The sequence below is a fragment of the Sparus aurata genome, chromosome 13 (assembly GCF_900880675.1).
Source record: "Sparus aurata chromosome 13, fSpaAur1.1, whole genome shotgun sequence".
In the NCBI taxonomy this organism is placed as follows: Eukaryota; Metazoa; Chordata; class Actinopteri; order Spariformes; family Sparidae; genus Sparus; species Sparus aurata.
Window position 1 is genome coordinate 7,192,774 of NC_044199.1, and position 14,909 is coordinate 7,207,682.

Consider the following 14,909-nt stretch of genomic DNA (forward strand, 5'->3'; position numbering starts at 1 on the left):
AGTAATGAGGTCTAGATAAGCCCCCCCCCCAAAACCCCTCAATCTACCATAAATGTTCAAGAGAAGAGCTTGTGGTTCAGCTTGAGTAACGTCGAGTCGCAGTAATTTCACAGGCTTTGGGAAAGAGCCGAGCTTCATGCAAAGCACGTTTGTTCCATCTGAATCATTTTCTCATGACTGATAAAAGGAAGAAAGATACGTCACAACAAAACCGGCCCAAAGGGCAGCGTGGCACCTAATGAGGGACTTTGCATCTGAGACAAGGCGGATTTGGAGTTCTCCTTTGATATTACTAAAGAAGCCAGACTTCCCTCCTACTGGGGATGTGAGATAACCACTTCAAGGTCAGATGCTTTTGATGGCTATCGCTGCGTTCCGTGGCAGGTTTTAACAATGCCTTGCAGCCTGCTGTGTGTCTCAAGTGTAGCCAAAGATATTCTGATGGGTGGGCCCTGCATAAAATTGACCAGAGATTTGGCACAGGTATGGCCTAATCTAATCAGAAACGGCGTCTGCTGTCGGAGGGTGGCAAGGGCTCCGCTCTGTCATCTAGCGAAATTATATTTGCAACGCATTCTGTTCCAGGCAGATGCTTTTGTTTGTTTCGTCTACCGCGTGTCAACATTTCGGAGTCCAGTTATTCCGAGTAATGTGCATGCAAACAAACACTTAAGATTGACAAATGCCGGCAACTCTGAGCCTGCCCGCGGCCCCCGGGAGATTCACTTTGAAAACAAATGCATCAACAAGTTATAGGCTTGCATTAATACACGACACACATGACATGTCAAGAGGTTATCCTCTGAACAAACACGGCTCCGTCGGGAAAAAAAACACTATTATTAGAAAAGCACTATTATCGGCGCAGAGACAAATCAGGCGCATTAACCTTTTTGCCACGTGGATCCACATTTATGCCGCGCCTCAATCACTTAGCTGACAACTCAAGCCCAGTTTGCAGCAACTAAAGGAATCAGCTCAGAAATTGGCTAAATCAAGTGAGGATCACTTTATCACCCTTAAGTTAGGGACAACAATGTGCTAATGCTAACATGCTAACAAGCTCACCATGGTAATCTTAGCAAAGTATACTGTTTCCCAAGTTGTTCTATCTTAGTCATTCACTACAGGCATGCTAACCCTTGCTAACTGACACTACTTAGCACAATGTACAGCTGAGGCTAGCAGGTCGTGAATAAAAGTACTGAACATAACAAAAAGTTATGATCTGATGATTGTGCTACTGTAGATAAATCTCGTGTTACAGTTCATTCTGAGGGGAATATATGAATGTGCATGTAATGTCAATCCAACCGTTGGTTATTGGAAAAACTCCACCCAGAACCTCAAATGTCAACCACGAAATAAGGAAACTCAGGTGATCGTGAAAGTAAAACGATTCATCCTCTGGGGACCATGAATATTTGTACAAACTTTCGCTTTCATCCATCCAGTACTTAAGGCATTTGGACTAAGTGGTGGACCGGCAAGCCAATATATTTATGGGACTATCTAGAATAGAAAGAACCAATAGCTATAGGCCGACAGGTTAGAATGACACAAAAATGGCTTTCCATTTCCTGTCTTTGTATTTTTCTCACATCCCAGCCTTTGTTCCCCGAGTTTCATCATGGTTGGTGCTTGATTTAGTTTCGTATTCCTCTTTAGTTTGTTGGACTGGCCCCAGGGTTGTGAGATAAAGTCATCTTCAAAACATATCTTTATCAAATTTTCCTCGCTAATGGTTTATGACTAGCTAGTTAATGCAGTCTTCTTGTTCTTCCTTACAACAAAGTAAGGAGGCATGCATGTATTGGCAAGCCTGCAAAAAACTGACCTATGAGCTAAAATTCTTTCTTTGGCACACAGACAATTAATTCTCACATCGTTTGTGACTGTTTATAAATATAAAAACGCAGCTACAGTCATTACTCATGCCAGAGCTAACCTTAGCTTGAGCACAAAATCTACATTCTAAGAAACACTGATATTTATCAAAACAATTATTCATATTTATTCAACATCAACATACAACATACCACTGCCTTCAAGCAAAAGCTCCAGAAGGCCATTTACCTATATAATACACGCAGCAAATATTCTGCGGTGGTGATGACATCTGACTGACATGTCTCCATGGTAGTGGAGTTTGACATTTTCAATAAGACTCTGCTGTTAGCATCAGTCATGAGGACATTTTTTCATGTGTGAGAGTAAAGCGGCGCTTTTCAATTGATTGCAGTAATCATGTGAATCACGCATGAGATGGGCAGTGCGCAGTGACTGTTATGTCCAATTACCACACTTTTTCACAAGCCCTATCATTATTTTAATACTTGTCTTCTATTACCAACCTTCTCATTTCGCTGAGAATTTTCTGATATTTCGAAATAAAATAATGCATTGGCATTGGCGATGACAAAAAAAAAAGACCCAACTGAGATAAATCCCTGAGATAGAAGCTGCTGCATCACGCTGAACGATAAGTGCTGAAAGGAAAAGAAGGAATAATTCAATTCTAATTTATGAAACCTCTGAAACAAGGCATTGACTTTATGTACATGACCCTTCCTTTAAATACGAGCGCTGAGAGACGAAAAGAACAATTTCTCCCCTTGACTCTAAATCTTTGCTGATTCCTACTATTTAAATGCAAATTGCGTTGCAATTTTCGAGAAGAACGCTTCCACGGAAATGAAGCTTTTTTTTTTTTTGTGGTTACTATAATCACAGAACCTCTGCGAAAAGCTGCGGTCTAATCAGAGAGGAGTGTTGAGGCAGCGGGCAGGTTGCTGGCAGGCAGCTGCAGTGCTTTTTGAACGCTTCCTTGTACCTTTTCCTGGATCTCCTGCTTCTCCTTTGTGGCCTCTTCCAGCTGGGCCTGCAGGTCACTGATCTGGCTCAAGTCCCTGGCAGACTAGTGCAAAGACACACACACACACACAATTTAGCTGGAAAATTATTTTTTATGTATATGTAAGACAGAGGATATGCAAGTGTCAAGGTTTGTGTCAAATATCAGTAAATGACATTGACAAATAAACATGACACATCCATGCCAGATAATTTGTCATGTGATCTGCAGCAGAACAGATTGCATCTCCCTGATTGCAGAGCACACACTGTGTTTAAAGGGGAACATGTCCTCCAAACCTCAAAGCCGCCCGACTTGAATATGCAGAAAAATAAAATGTGAATGCCAGGGTTAGAAAAATGGCACCCCACAACTAAATATCATTGAATCAATACAAACAATCGAAAGGAATCACGCAAGTTTTCTATCTCTGTCATGGTCAGTTTCACTTCTTTTCAGCGTTGGATCCTGCATAGAGGAGTAAGTCTGAGTATTAATAACAAAGGGATTCTGAAAATAGTGTTCTCGAAGGTTTTTTCGAGCTGCCCACCGAGGCGTCAGGCAGGTTGTTACCTGGGCAACCGCGGCTTTGTGTTTCTTCATCAGCTCGTTCATGTCCTCCTGATCCTCCTCCATCCGGGACTGCAGGTCATTCTTCTCCCTCTGCAGACGGCTGACCTGCTCCTCCAACTGAAGCATTGAGAGGAACAGGATTTACACACACTTCAGAAGAAAATGACAGGATTTTATTCATGAGCTATTGAATATGATAAATGGTCATTAGCTGGCCGGGCCGTGGCAGTCCTGGAATCTCATCTAATGGCAATGAAACACAATCTGGACGGAGGTTCTGGCTGGAGGATGAGACCAATTGGAGATAATCAATTGGCTCATTTAGGCGGGAGAAGAGTGCAGCCAGTGCAGCATACTGGTGATGTCCTATTTAGAGTTCATTCGCCGTGTTCAGTGGGGGGAGACTCGGGGGGCCCCTCAATATGCATTCTCTAATCTGAGACATTTACAAGACCTTCCCTCGCCATAAATGCGGCAATTAACAAGCAAAGCAAAGGCACACAACACTCTGTGTGTCATCCCCAGAGACACAAACATCCTCAGTCTACGAGTGTGAAATGCAGACAGTGCTCTCCTGAGACAGCCATTAATGAGCAGATGGAGGGAGAAAAAAAACATTCGACAAAGCTTATTTATCCATTAGAGCAAAATGTTGGAATCAGATATATGCCAAAGGGCATTTATTATTTTAATGTCCCACTATGGCTTGATGATGTGCGCATATTAATTCTAGAGCCCTGCTGCACTTTAAAGAGTGCAAATTTGATAGGCAAAAGCCCTCCATTAATTAAACACTGTTTGTTGTTTGTTGTTGTCGCCTTTTTAATTTGCGCATGAAAGGAAGGGTGCGGAAAACACTTCCTCCAACAACTCCTCTTTTGTTGCAAAAATCTGTTTCTCCACTGAGATTAAAAAAAAGGGGTTGGAATATTGTACTCAGGCCTCGATGCGTGATGCCATATTAATGATTGATTATGAACAAAAACATCTGCAGCACTGATTGGCATTCAATTTAGTGACTGAAAGACAATTAGTGAAGTTCTGCTCTATTATTATTTTTATTCTATTCTAATTTCAAATCTGCTTCGGTGAGAGAGGGTTATAAAACAGTCTCAGTTTAATGACAACTCTATATGAGCTCCATAAGCAAACGAGACCGTCAGCACAAGGAAAGGCTATTTCTGAAGGCCTCTCTTAAGGGACAAGTTCAACATCGAGTCCTCATCTACTCAATGTCGTGCTGATGGAAACTCGGGTTACCATGGTGAGCTTCACGGTCAACGAAACATTTCTGGAGCTTCGCAGCAAAACAGCGATGCAGCATTCTCCTAAACAACTGGCTGTAGATGGGGGCTTGTTTTAAAACGTGAAAAAAAAAAAACGACTGAGTTGAATTCCGACTCAGCTTGGTCGGATAAGTCACACAATTTTAATGATTTTTTCATGGTGGAGTGCTGAGGATGAACTGAGGAGTCTCACAGCCTGAGGAAAGAAGCTGGTTGTCTATTTTGTTTCACGGCTGGAAATGATAGAAGCGAAAGGTCCTTGTAGCAGCTTTAGATATTTTTATACATTTGACATTTCATCGTGCAGTCCCGTGTTGTTAAATGACATGTTGTGCACTCAGGCATCGTAGCTGAAAGATTAAAAAAAAAACTCACTGATATCTTGTTTTTGGCCACGTCCTCCATTTGGATGTGCAGGTCCTCTATTTCAATCTCCATGCCCTTTCGGGCCTTCACTGCCGCAGCACAGGTGAACTCTGACTCCTCCAGCTGTGAGAAACAGGAAGGAAGGAGAAGGTACCGGATAGGAGGCGAGGGACAAACATTAGTGGGACAAGATTAAGGACTCTCTCCTTCATGCAGAGGAATGAGGATTAATCAACCTGTGAAAGTGTTATTTAAATGTGGTTTCAAAGCACCATCTCCTGAGACACAGTGAAGCGTTCAGTAGAGTGGCATACTTGATTTTTGAGCTGGGCGATCTCCCTCTTGCTGGGAGCGTTGCTCTTCAGGTGGTCCAGCATAATCTGTGCATCAGCCAGAAGGACTTTGGTCCTCCTCAGGTCTTTCTTCAGCCTCTTCTCCGTCTCCACATCCCTCTGGCTCACCTGAACGGCAAAGCACCGCTGTTAACGCACACGCTCTGCTTTTCCCCATCCTCCTTCAGAAAAGCCGCCGCAGCTCTCGAATTCCGAAAAAGGCAGTTTCTTTCCAATCAAAAGAAGTGCCACACACTAAATCGCACACACTTAGCCGCACTGACAGAAACCGGAGGGCAAGAGTGATGGAAAAGTACCTGGTCCTGGGTGCTGAGCAGTTTGGACTCCAGCTCTCTTCTCTCGCGCAACACTTTCTGCTTGTCTTCATACTCCTCCTCCAGCTGCACCTCCATCTGTTTCAGCTGCAGGACGCACAGGCAAGCGTGTCAGGATGCGGGAGCAGATGATGGGCGATAAACAAAGTCAGACATAACACACCGTGGAACCATCCCGTTCCACATGGCTGCTCTCACACATCAAAGACACGAGAATCGCCCCCCTGAGCAGATCTGCCGGCCCCCACGCGGCTTTTCAAAATAAAATATTCTATTCTAGCAATTTGCTGTTTTCTTCACCTATGATACAGATACAAATACAAATATTTGGATTTTAATTTGTATCCAGTTTTGTGATCAATATGCATGTACCGTTTCGGATTAATGTATGATTTTGAGGAATATTTAGCGCTTGTTGTTCCTCATACATAATACTATGATAAGCAGCCTCTGCAGGGTTTTTTATTTATACTTTTTTCTGGCGAATACAGCAAATTTGTGTATCACATGGGACGCACTCCTAAATCCAACATGAACTTGAAATGAGAAATTCAAGAACTAAATAAATGAACTAGCTATGCATGAATCTCTAAGTACAATGAACTTTAACACACACTGTGAATACAAATGTTGTTTCTCCTCAGTTCCTTCCTCGACCGGGCCTGAGCAACTGCTTTAAGTTAAAGACGGAGAGCTGTTCAGACCCGCCGTCACCATGCTGCTCTGAGTGATCCGATCACAGGTGGACAGTTCTAGGCACAGGTGTGAACGCCACCGAGACGCACTGAGGACGCAAGGAGAGGAAGGCAACCACAACAGTAGACAGAATGGATTACACTCTGTCTGATTTCCACGCGGTTCGGTGAAATACAAACTACTTGTCCGGGCTCTCTTACCCTGCCAGTGTTTATATGCTGACTGAAATCGAAATACATCCCCAGACTCCCTTATACACTGCGCTATTTCGAGAGCTGTTGAGTGAGAAGAGAAATTAAGAAAAAACTTCGCTAACCCGCTCCTGCAAAGTGTAAATTTGTCACTCAGGCCTTCTTGTAAATCCTTGCCGTTAAATTGTTTTTCTATTCTTGTCAAAAGTGTCAGTTTGCTGTCAACTTCTGTGTCTAAGATGCATCTTACACTTGCTGACAGACGCACTTTCAACTTATTACATAATATATCACTACATTACGAATGATGACAACCTTCTGTTGATGTTAGACATGTCAGATGTAAAAAAAAAAAATACAGGAAATATAGGCAACTTTCTTTGACGTCCAAAGAGCAAGTTCCCTTTAAATATCTCTCGATTTTATAGGTTGGTGAGTGAGGAGAAACTTTATACACTTTGTGAAACGCCATCTACAACAAATGTTTTACTTATGGCAAACGTTATACGGGAAGTTCTTTCCCCCTTAGAGTAAAAACTTTGTGTTTGTCTGCGATGTTAATGAGGGGCTTGGAGCTGTCCACTTGTGGTCACATCACTGAGGACGGATCTTAATAACCATGTCTGAAAAACTTTGCACGGATGTAACAGTGAATATGAGCAGCACCCACCTTCTTACTGCAGGACCGTCTGATCTCGTCAACCTCCTCATCCTTGCTCTCAATCTCTTTAGAGTGGGTCTGCCGGCGGCTCTCCATCTCCATCTCAAGCCGCAGCTTAGCCTGAGTACGTGCACAACGGCACAACGGCACAAAAATATAACAGGATGTTAAAAAAAGGCACAAACAAATTTGAGAGACAGACATAATATGATGGTACCTTTCAAGAAAAAACGTTTTCTTTGAGTTTGCGCAATTAAAGTTTACCTGCTCTAGCATCTGGATGGTTCCCGCCTGTTCGTCCAGCTCCTCCTCCTGGTCTTTCACCTTGGCCTCCAGGTCGCGAAACTGCTTCTTGACCTTTGCAAGCGACGCTTCGTCCTTAGACTCCTGGGAGGACAGATCCTGTAGCTCTGCCTCCAGCTGCTGCACCTTCATATTCACGTTGCACAGTTCGCTCTCCTTGTCCTGCGGGCGGAAGAGAAGACAGTCAAGCAGCCCCCCATCTGGACCCAGCCCAGTTATGTCAAGCAGAGAACAGGGAGACCAGACATGTGGTCCCTAAGAGAGGACATCAGAGAACATCTGTGGTGCGTGCTTTAAAGTAGCTTACCTGAATCTGCTGGCGAAGGTTGAAAATCTCGCCGGTCATTAAGTCTTTGTCTCGAGCCAGCTTCTCCCTCTGGCTCCTTTCTCTTTGTACCTCGGCCTGAGCCTGGTTCTGCTCCAGGTCAAACCTGGAACAAACACACACGAATACACACACACATACACAGCTCAGCAAAACGTTGCTTGAACATAGAAGAAGGACAGTTGAGTGCCACTCCGTGCCAATTTCAAAGAAGGCCGTGCTTATGTGGCTTTCCTCGATGCTGTTCAGCACTATCTCTGTTTCAGCGCTCCCCTGTTCTCCCCTTCCATTAGCCATCAATTTACAATTGGGTTGCAATAATGTGCAAAATGTTTTCTTCAGTTGTCTGGGGCAGAAACACTTATGGTTAGTGAACTTAACAGCTAAGTGTTTCATGCTGTCAGCCCGCTGTAATTCCCTGTTTTTCTCTCTGAAGCGCGGCTGAAAATAATTTCACCCACAGAGCATCTTCAATTAGCCACAAGGGAGAGATCACATTCTGCCACAGCGATAGCTTCTCAAGTGCTTAAAGTCTGAGTCATTTTCTCGGCTAATGCAATTCCACAGATTACAGAACATTTCAGTCACTATTCAAATGAAAGAAAACGTTAGTGTTCTGCCGAGTGGGTCAGAGTGGCCTTTTCGGAAGAGAGGGGGAAGCAATATGTTCTCTGTGAGAAAAAGGACAGACAGAAAACGGAGAGAGAACTGGAACTGACTTCCTCTGTTTCTTCTCCAGATCGTGGTTGCGGCTCTGCAGGCCCTCCAGGTGGAGCTTGGTGTCCTGCAGCTCCGCCGTCATTTTCTGGCACTTCTTCTTCAGCTGCTGCACAGAGCGCTGCACATCCTCGTTATCTGTCTGCAGATCAGCCATCTGCAGCGTGCAAACAAACACACGCGCTTTTCTATTATTCCTCCATGACAGCTCAATGCATATCATTAGATTTGTATACCTAAGTGTGGCAGCCAAACAACTTGATTTAAAAAGTGCAATATGTAAGAACTGGCCACCTTTTTTCGAATTCATACTGCCGACTGCCACTTACTATAGACGCTGTTAGCTAGTAAGTTCAGATAACTGAGCATTTGGTGGTCGACTTAACTGACTGTGTCACCCTTTCAGGTACAGAGTGGATGGGGGCTTGCTGGTTAGCCTGCTCACTCCAATTAATATCTCGGCAACATAGTACAAAGATGCTTTGACACCACGTCAGCACTGTCATTTCCTCACATTGTGTTGATAATTTGAGTTCATTTTTGACTGTTTTCAACCAAAATCCTGACACATTGCACCCTTAATGATTCAGTATCGTAGGAAAAAGCTTCTTGCCCTTCTCTCCAGATGTCTTTTGGCCTGCTGCTCCGTCTCCAGCTTGTCATCAAACTCCTGCTGCAGTTTCTTTTTGGTGAAGTCCATTTCACGAATGGCTCGGTTGTACTTTATCCGCCACTCGCCGCCTGGAGGAAAAGTGTACAATTTAGAAAAAAATGTCCGAGTGACATTTGGCTGTCTCCCGCGTCTAATGCAGGCCTGGCACCGCATACGGACGGGAAAAGGGCTCAAAAGCTCGGAAATGATGGATGCTGTGGATTACGGAGTGCAGTGTACTGCCTGTGATGGTTATCGCATTCAAGGGCTGAAAAATAATAGAATCTTTCAGGAAATAAAAACTATTTTTAATCAAATCCCGACCTTCTAGGGTCAAAGCAATGGACAGGAAACTAGAAAAGGAGGCTTTTGCATTTCAGTTCTAATCTTGGATAAACCTGGGGTAGGGATTCAGAGCACGCCACAATAGTAGTTAGAGAAGGACATGTCTAAGTGGCACTTTCCACAGTTCTTAGCCGGGCCTAATTCTGGAGCTGTCAGAGGCTATCAGAACTATAACAGCGGCCGGGCAGACATTCAGGTTCAGGTTCATTTCCAAGCCTTATCATTTTAGAGGCTGTCCATTTCTCCTCCACACAGCAACACCGGCTCCTCCATCAGTGCTGCTCATTAGCATATATATAGCATAATGACAACTTGCAGGGCCACCGGCTCTGATCCCAACGATTATTTTCTCATTCATCTAAGAATTCTGATATGCTGTGTAATGGCTTGTCTGCTGAGGTGGGTTGAAGGGGGTGTAGGAAAGCAGCGGAAAAAAAAAGAAAAAAGAAGTCTCGCGGACAATATGCTCTCAGCGGGAGCTCTCTTACCCAGCAGGTGGAGACCAATCAGCAACAGGCATTAGTTGTATGCCTGGGAGGGAACATCTTAATCCCCTAGCGGTAAATCCCAAACTTGGAAAATATACTTAATAGCATAATGCAAGATGGGACCGAGTCTCACTGCCATGTCTCCTGCCGAAGCAGTCGAACAAAGCCACTAATTCCCGCAGCCACAATTAGTCTAAGAGAGATTTTTCAAACTGTGCACATAATGCCGGTATGAGCGGTTCAGTAAATTATGCCTCTGACCTGAGCTGACATGCCCATTAGGCAGGCGAAGGCATGCCGCAGCCACATGTCACACAGCACAATTAATGAGGGAGTTGAAAACAAATGTTTAAAAACAGTGATGGAGAAAAGAGAAAGGGCATATACACAGAGTTCCTCAGATTTTGAGCTTAGAATTGAATTCATCGGTAAGATCACAGTCTGCACGATCATCAGAACTAAGTGACAACTGGCTCGACTGACCGGCATCGTCGTCGTCGTCGTCCAGCTCCCCATTGAGCTCCGATGTTTTCATGAGCCGAGCTTCTATCACCTCCATCTCCTGTGACTCCAGCTGTTTCTTCATGGCATCACTCTTTGCCTGTTTGCAGATTCAAACAAAAATCCAAAAAAAGAGCTTGTCAGCACTGATGGAATGAAACTAAGTACATTTTCTTAAGTACTGCTCTTAAAGGGTAAATCCACCAATTTTACACATAAGTGTGATTACAGGTGTTGTGCGACAGCATATGTGGCAAGAGTAGTTCAAAGCCTTCTGTGGCTCCAATTGCCTCCGGTGATGTAACCCACTGACATCCATCCTGGATCTGACATTTTCTGCTTAAATCAGTCGCTACACATGTCACCGCGGCATGCACGCATGCTTGCATGCCACTCGAGATTAAGAGATGAATTGATAAGTTATCACAAGAAAATAATCTTTGTTTCTCAAGATAACGTAATGAATTAATTTGTGATCTCGAGATAGTGGCATTAAACAAAATAATGAGTTGGTCCATCAAAAAAAGAGAATACTTAAACCCTTCATTGGTCCACCAAGGGTTTATAGTGTATATATACATGAAAATACATCTATAATTTACTGTATTTTTACTTGAACCTTAAATACTAGTAGTAGTCTAGTCCAGTATGATTTTTGGGTAACTCTTACAACACTGCTTGTCAGTCAGATTAGAATCTGAATCTTTTCAAATATTGTGTTGTCACAGCGGGTGTGTCAGTTGTTATTAGTGTGTTCATATGTGCCTGTAGATCCTTCAGGTCCTTCTCCAGGCGGAGTCTCTCCGAAGTCTCGGTCTCCAGCATCTGGGACGCTGACTCACTGGTGCTTCTCTCATCAGCCAGTTCTACCAACAAGTCTGCGATCTGGACACAAACACACAGAGAGAGAGAGAAATACACAAGGTGTTAATGCTTTAACTGAACTGAAAGAGTGCCACTCCGCCACCGATCTCAAATGCCGTCCTCCCAGCATGCGAGGTAAACCCACCCTGCTCTCCAATCGATCCGTGTTCAGTCTCAGCTCATTTCGCTCCTTCTCCACCCTCTCCAGCTTCGATTTCTGCAGCTGGATCTCCTCCTGGAGCACAGAGCGTAGCAACATAGGTCACGTGTAATATTACAGGTACAAACTGTGATGTATTAAGTATTACAAGAATTATTAAAAATGAATAACACGAAGTTCCCCTCTCTGCAGTGGCAGACTGAGAGGAATCTATAACGCCCGGGTGCACCACACTGAAAGGTCTGCTCACGTCTTTGCTTCGCATCTGATCCTCGGTGAGCTGGACCTTAATGAGGGGCTGGACTGTGGTGAAGAGCTTCCACCATGGCCAGTCCTTCACGCCGCGGTTCTTGTTGATGTTTTTCTGGATGCAGCGGATGGCCAGATCCTGAATCTTAACACACATGAGGAGAAATTGTCACTCCAGAGAAACATGCACAGAAATGCAGGGAAGAGACACACGGGCTGCATCTTGATCTAAAAAAAACGGAGATAATAATATATTTATTGTGGCTTCATGTCCATGGTGTTGAATTTAATATAAACCAACAGATGGTTTGAAATGCAACACAGATACTTCATCATACGAGGGCAATGTCCACAGGTCCGTAAAGCAATGCCAGAAAATCAGAAACATTTTAATTACTCGCTGGAATAAATGCTTTACAGAGCTCATCCACTGTGACTATATCATCCGCGGCACCACTAAACAATATTTGAAAAACATTTCACTCCTCATTCTCATGTTTTATTGCCTGTGCATGGGCTAGCAGCTATCCCAGGACTTGCCAGCCTCCTCTGGAGAGCTTCTGCAGCCTGCGTTCCAAGGCTGGAAGCTAATTTTTGATTAATTAAATCAAACATGTTGGCAGCTAATTCCAAGTATTACACATTTTCCATGCTGCTTATGCATGAGGCTCTCTAGCAGCAGCAGATTACAGGCAAACCCAATTAGAGCAACACAATTCTCAGCATCAGGTACATTTCGCCCTGAAGGTACGCTCTATGACCAATTAGGATTTGTCACACAGTGAAAGCCTTAACGTGGAGCAGAATGCAAGCAAATCTCTGACGGAAGATTTAAACAGGTCTCACTTGTCATATTTAGTCGAGAATGAATAGAAAACAAACAAAAGATTAGACGACGTGAAGACCGTAGATAAACATTTTAGGTATTCGCGTCACATTACCCGAATGTGACAAGTGGAAAAACTGTGGGATGTGAATGAGGGATTGCGTGCCAAGATTTAGACTGGAACATGTTTTCCCATTCTTTTCCTCGCGCATTAAATCTACGTGGAGTGAGCTTTTAGCGTGCGTGCATGTATATAAGGACGCAGGCATGTCTGCTCCCATGTAAGATACCTATGGTGGGCTCCATGTGGTGGATTTGGATGGATGGATGGATGGATATTGCGATTGGGTTATAATTCATGATTTGTGGGAACTCTCTTTTTCTGCATCAGTTATTTTTGTGAAAGCAGTTAGTTAATAACTGGATATTTCTTTAACACATGTCCAGGAAACTTCCAACCACGTTCTGTCCAACGCCCCTTCAGCAGGCCAAAAAAACTGTGAGTGGTCGCAGCTTGCGTGCCAACTTGCTCCAACTTCTTCAGGTCAGTAAATTAAAGTACATTTTTAAACCATTTTCAGCTGGTATTAATAATTTCGTCAGGTCAGTCCAATTTAGGAAACATTTTCATTGCCAAATACTGACAATTACAACTTCATAATCTAGAACCAAGTGACCTAATTCTCATTTTAAAAGTTTTTTATTCCTTAATTGCCTATGTAGTGGCTGATTGTTAAATTGGTGAGAATTGTTGCAGACGTTAAACTGAAGTCAGCTTCTATTTATTAGCTGCTTGTTAAAAAACAGCAGAATACTATCATGAAACAATATCAGGCTCATTTTTAATACATTTGGAGGTAATTATTGTTGTTATTCGGAGGTAAATCCAAGGAAACTTCATATATGTTGTGTTGCTTGTCAAGTACCACCGCACCATAAAATTGTAGGCCCAAACAAGCATGTTTTCTTACACGTGGATGACAAGATTTGTCGGCGAATGCACCTCTGCAGCACTACAGTACTTTATTACAATGCTTATATGTCACACGTCTCACCTTTACCATTAAAATTCAGTTTCAATAATATTTTGATTAATCGTGGAGCCCTGAAAACACCTGAGAGCTGCGATATCTGATCATCTGATGCTACGTTCATTCGACTGCAACCTGCAGAAAATGTTAAAGACAGCCACTCTGATTTGTCATAACATAACATAATCCTATCAAATTTGATTTGATTTCAGCTACAGTCCTAGCTGCAGCCTTCCAAATTGACAAGGGTTCACACTATACAAAGAAACGTATCTCATACCGATGCAGAGCACATCCACGCCTTCGCAGCGGAGGTATTCATGTTTATTCGATATGGAACGATGGGATTGCATGTTCCAAATGAATGAAAATCCCCTGTCTGATAAAAGTGCGTCTTAACATTCAGTGAGCGCGGTTGCAATGAGGGGAAAAGGTTCAAATGAATAGGTATAGTACCACCAAGTCAAAGCGAGCTACACGCATGCTGCTTTACATTGATCTCAATGCAAATAACTGAAAAAAGAAACGCATGTAGGGTACCTGAAGGACAAAACTCCCAAAGCGGTGAGTGCCCGCTGAGGCAAAATAACAGACTTTTAAAATGTCAGGTTGTCCCCTTGAGCAGACAGTTGAAAGAGGGGGGAGAAAAAAACAAGAGAAATTGTGGCTTTGTCATTTAATGTCACATGGGGCTTGGCACAGCTTCACAAGGGTAAAAAATGCCAGGGAATATCAATCCAGGGAACTTGTGACTTTCTGTCACATCCGTATACATCAACCAACAAGAGTCTCAGAGGCTTTACCAGAATTCTACCGCACTGTTCACATTATCATCTACTGTGGCTGCTAAGGACTGGATACTTCAAACAATGTGGAAGGCAACTGAGCCCATCAATTGTCGTGAAGGGGATTGCAGGGGAAACAGCAAGGGCGCAATTGGCTGTTATTATACGCTGATTATTCGAAGATTGAACAGCAACACACTCTGTAAATCTTCTGCAGGGAGAGAGACGGGGAGATGGAAATCACTCATCACAGCCCTGCTTCTGTTCCATTACTCTGGTGTCAACTAATTGAATCAGGAATAACATTTAAAAAAAAGAAAAAAAAAAGAAAGGAATGAGATTCAGCTGGAATAAATGCCTCTCAGGTGA

General features: G+C 43.4%; 1 protein-coding gene across 3 annotated transcripts in view; it reads right to left on the bottom strand.

The window, feature by feature from the left end:
* LOC115593889 (unconventional myosin-XVIIIa-like) overlaps window positions 1–14,909 on the bottom strand; it is a 76,952-nt gene that overhangs the window by 17,172 nt on the left and 44,871 nt on the right. For all 3 annotated transcript variants that reach the window (XM_030437567.1, XM_030437565.1, XM_030437566.1), the window contains 14 exons: window positions 11,900–12,043; window positions 11,635–11,724; window positions 11,391–11,510; window positions 10,608–10,725; window positions 9,253–9,380; window positions 8,642–8,796; window positions 7,905–8,028; window positions 7,559–7,759; window positions 7,304–7,414; window positions 5,729–5,833; window positions 5,394–5,540; window positions 5,089–5,202; window positions 3,428–3,544; window positions 2,834–2,917 (listed from right to left, as the gene is read on the bottom strand). In XM_030437567.1, coding sequence (XP_030293427.1) covers window positions 2,834–2,917; window positions 3,428–3,544; window positions 5,089–5,202; window positions 5,394–5,540; window positions 5,729–5,833; window positions 7,304–7,414; window positions 7,559–7,759; window positions 7,905–8,028; window positions 8,642–8,796; window positions 9,253–9,380; window positions 10,608–10,725; window positions 11,391–11,510; window positions 11,635–11,724; window positions 11,900–12,043 — 1,758 coding nt within the window. The remainder of the gene's footprint in view (window positions 1–2,833; window positions 2,918–3,427; window positions 3,545–5,088; window positions 5,203–5,393; window positions 5,541–5,728; window positions 5,834–7,303; window positions 7,415–7,558; window positions 7,760–7,904; window positions 8,029–8,641; window positions 8,797–9,252; window positions 9,381–10,607; window positions 10,726–11,390; window positions 11,511–11,634; window positions 11,725–11,899; window positions 12,044–14,909) is intronic.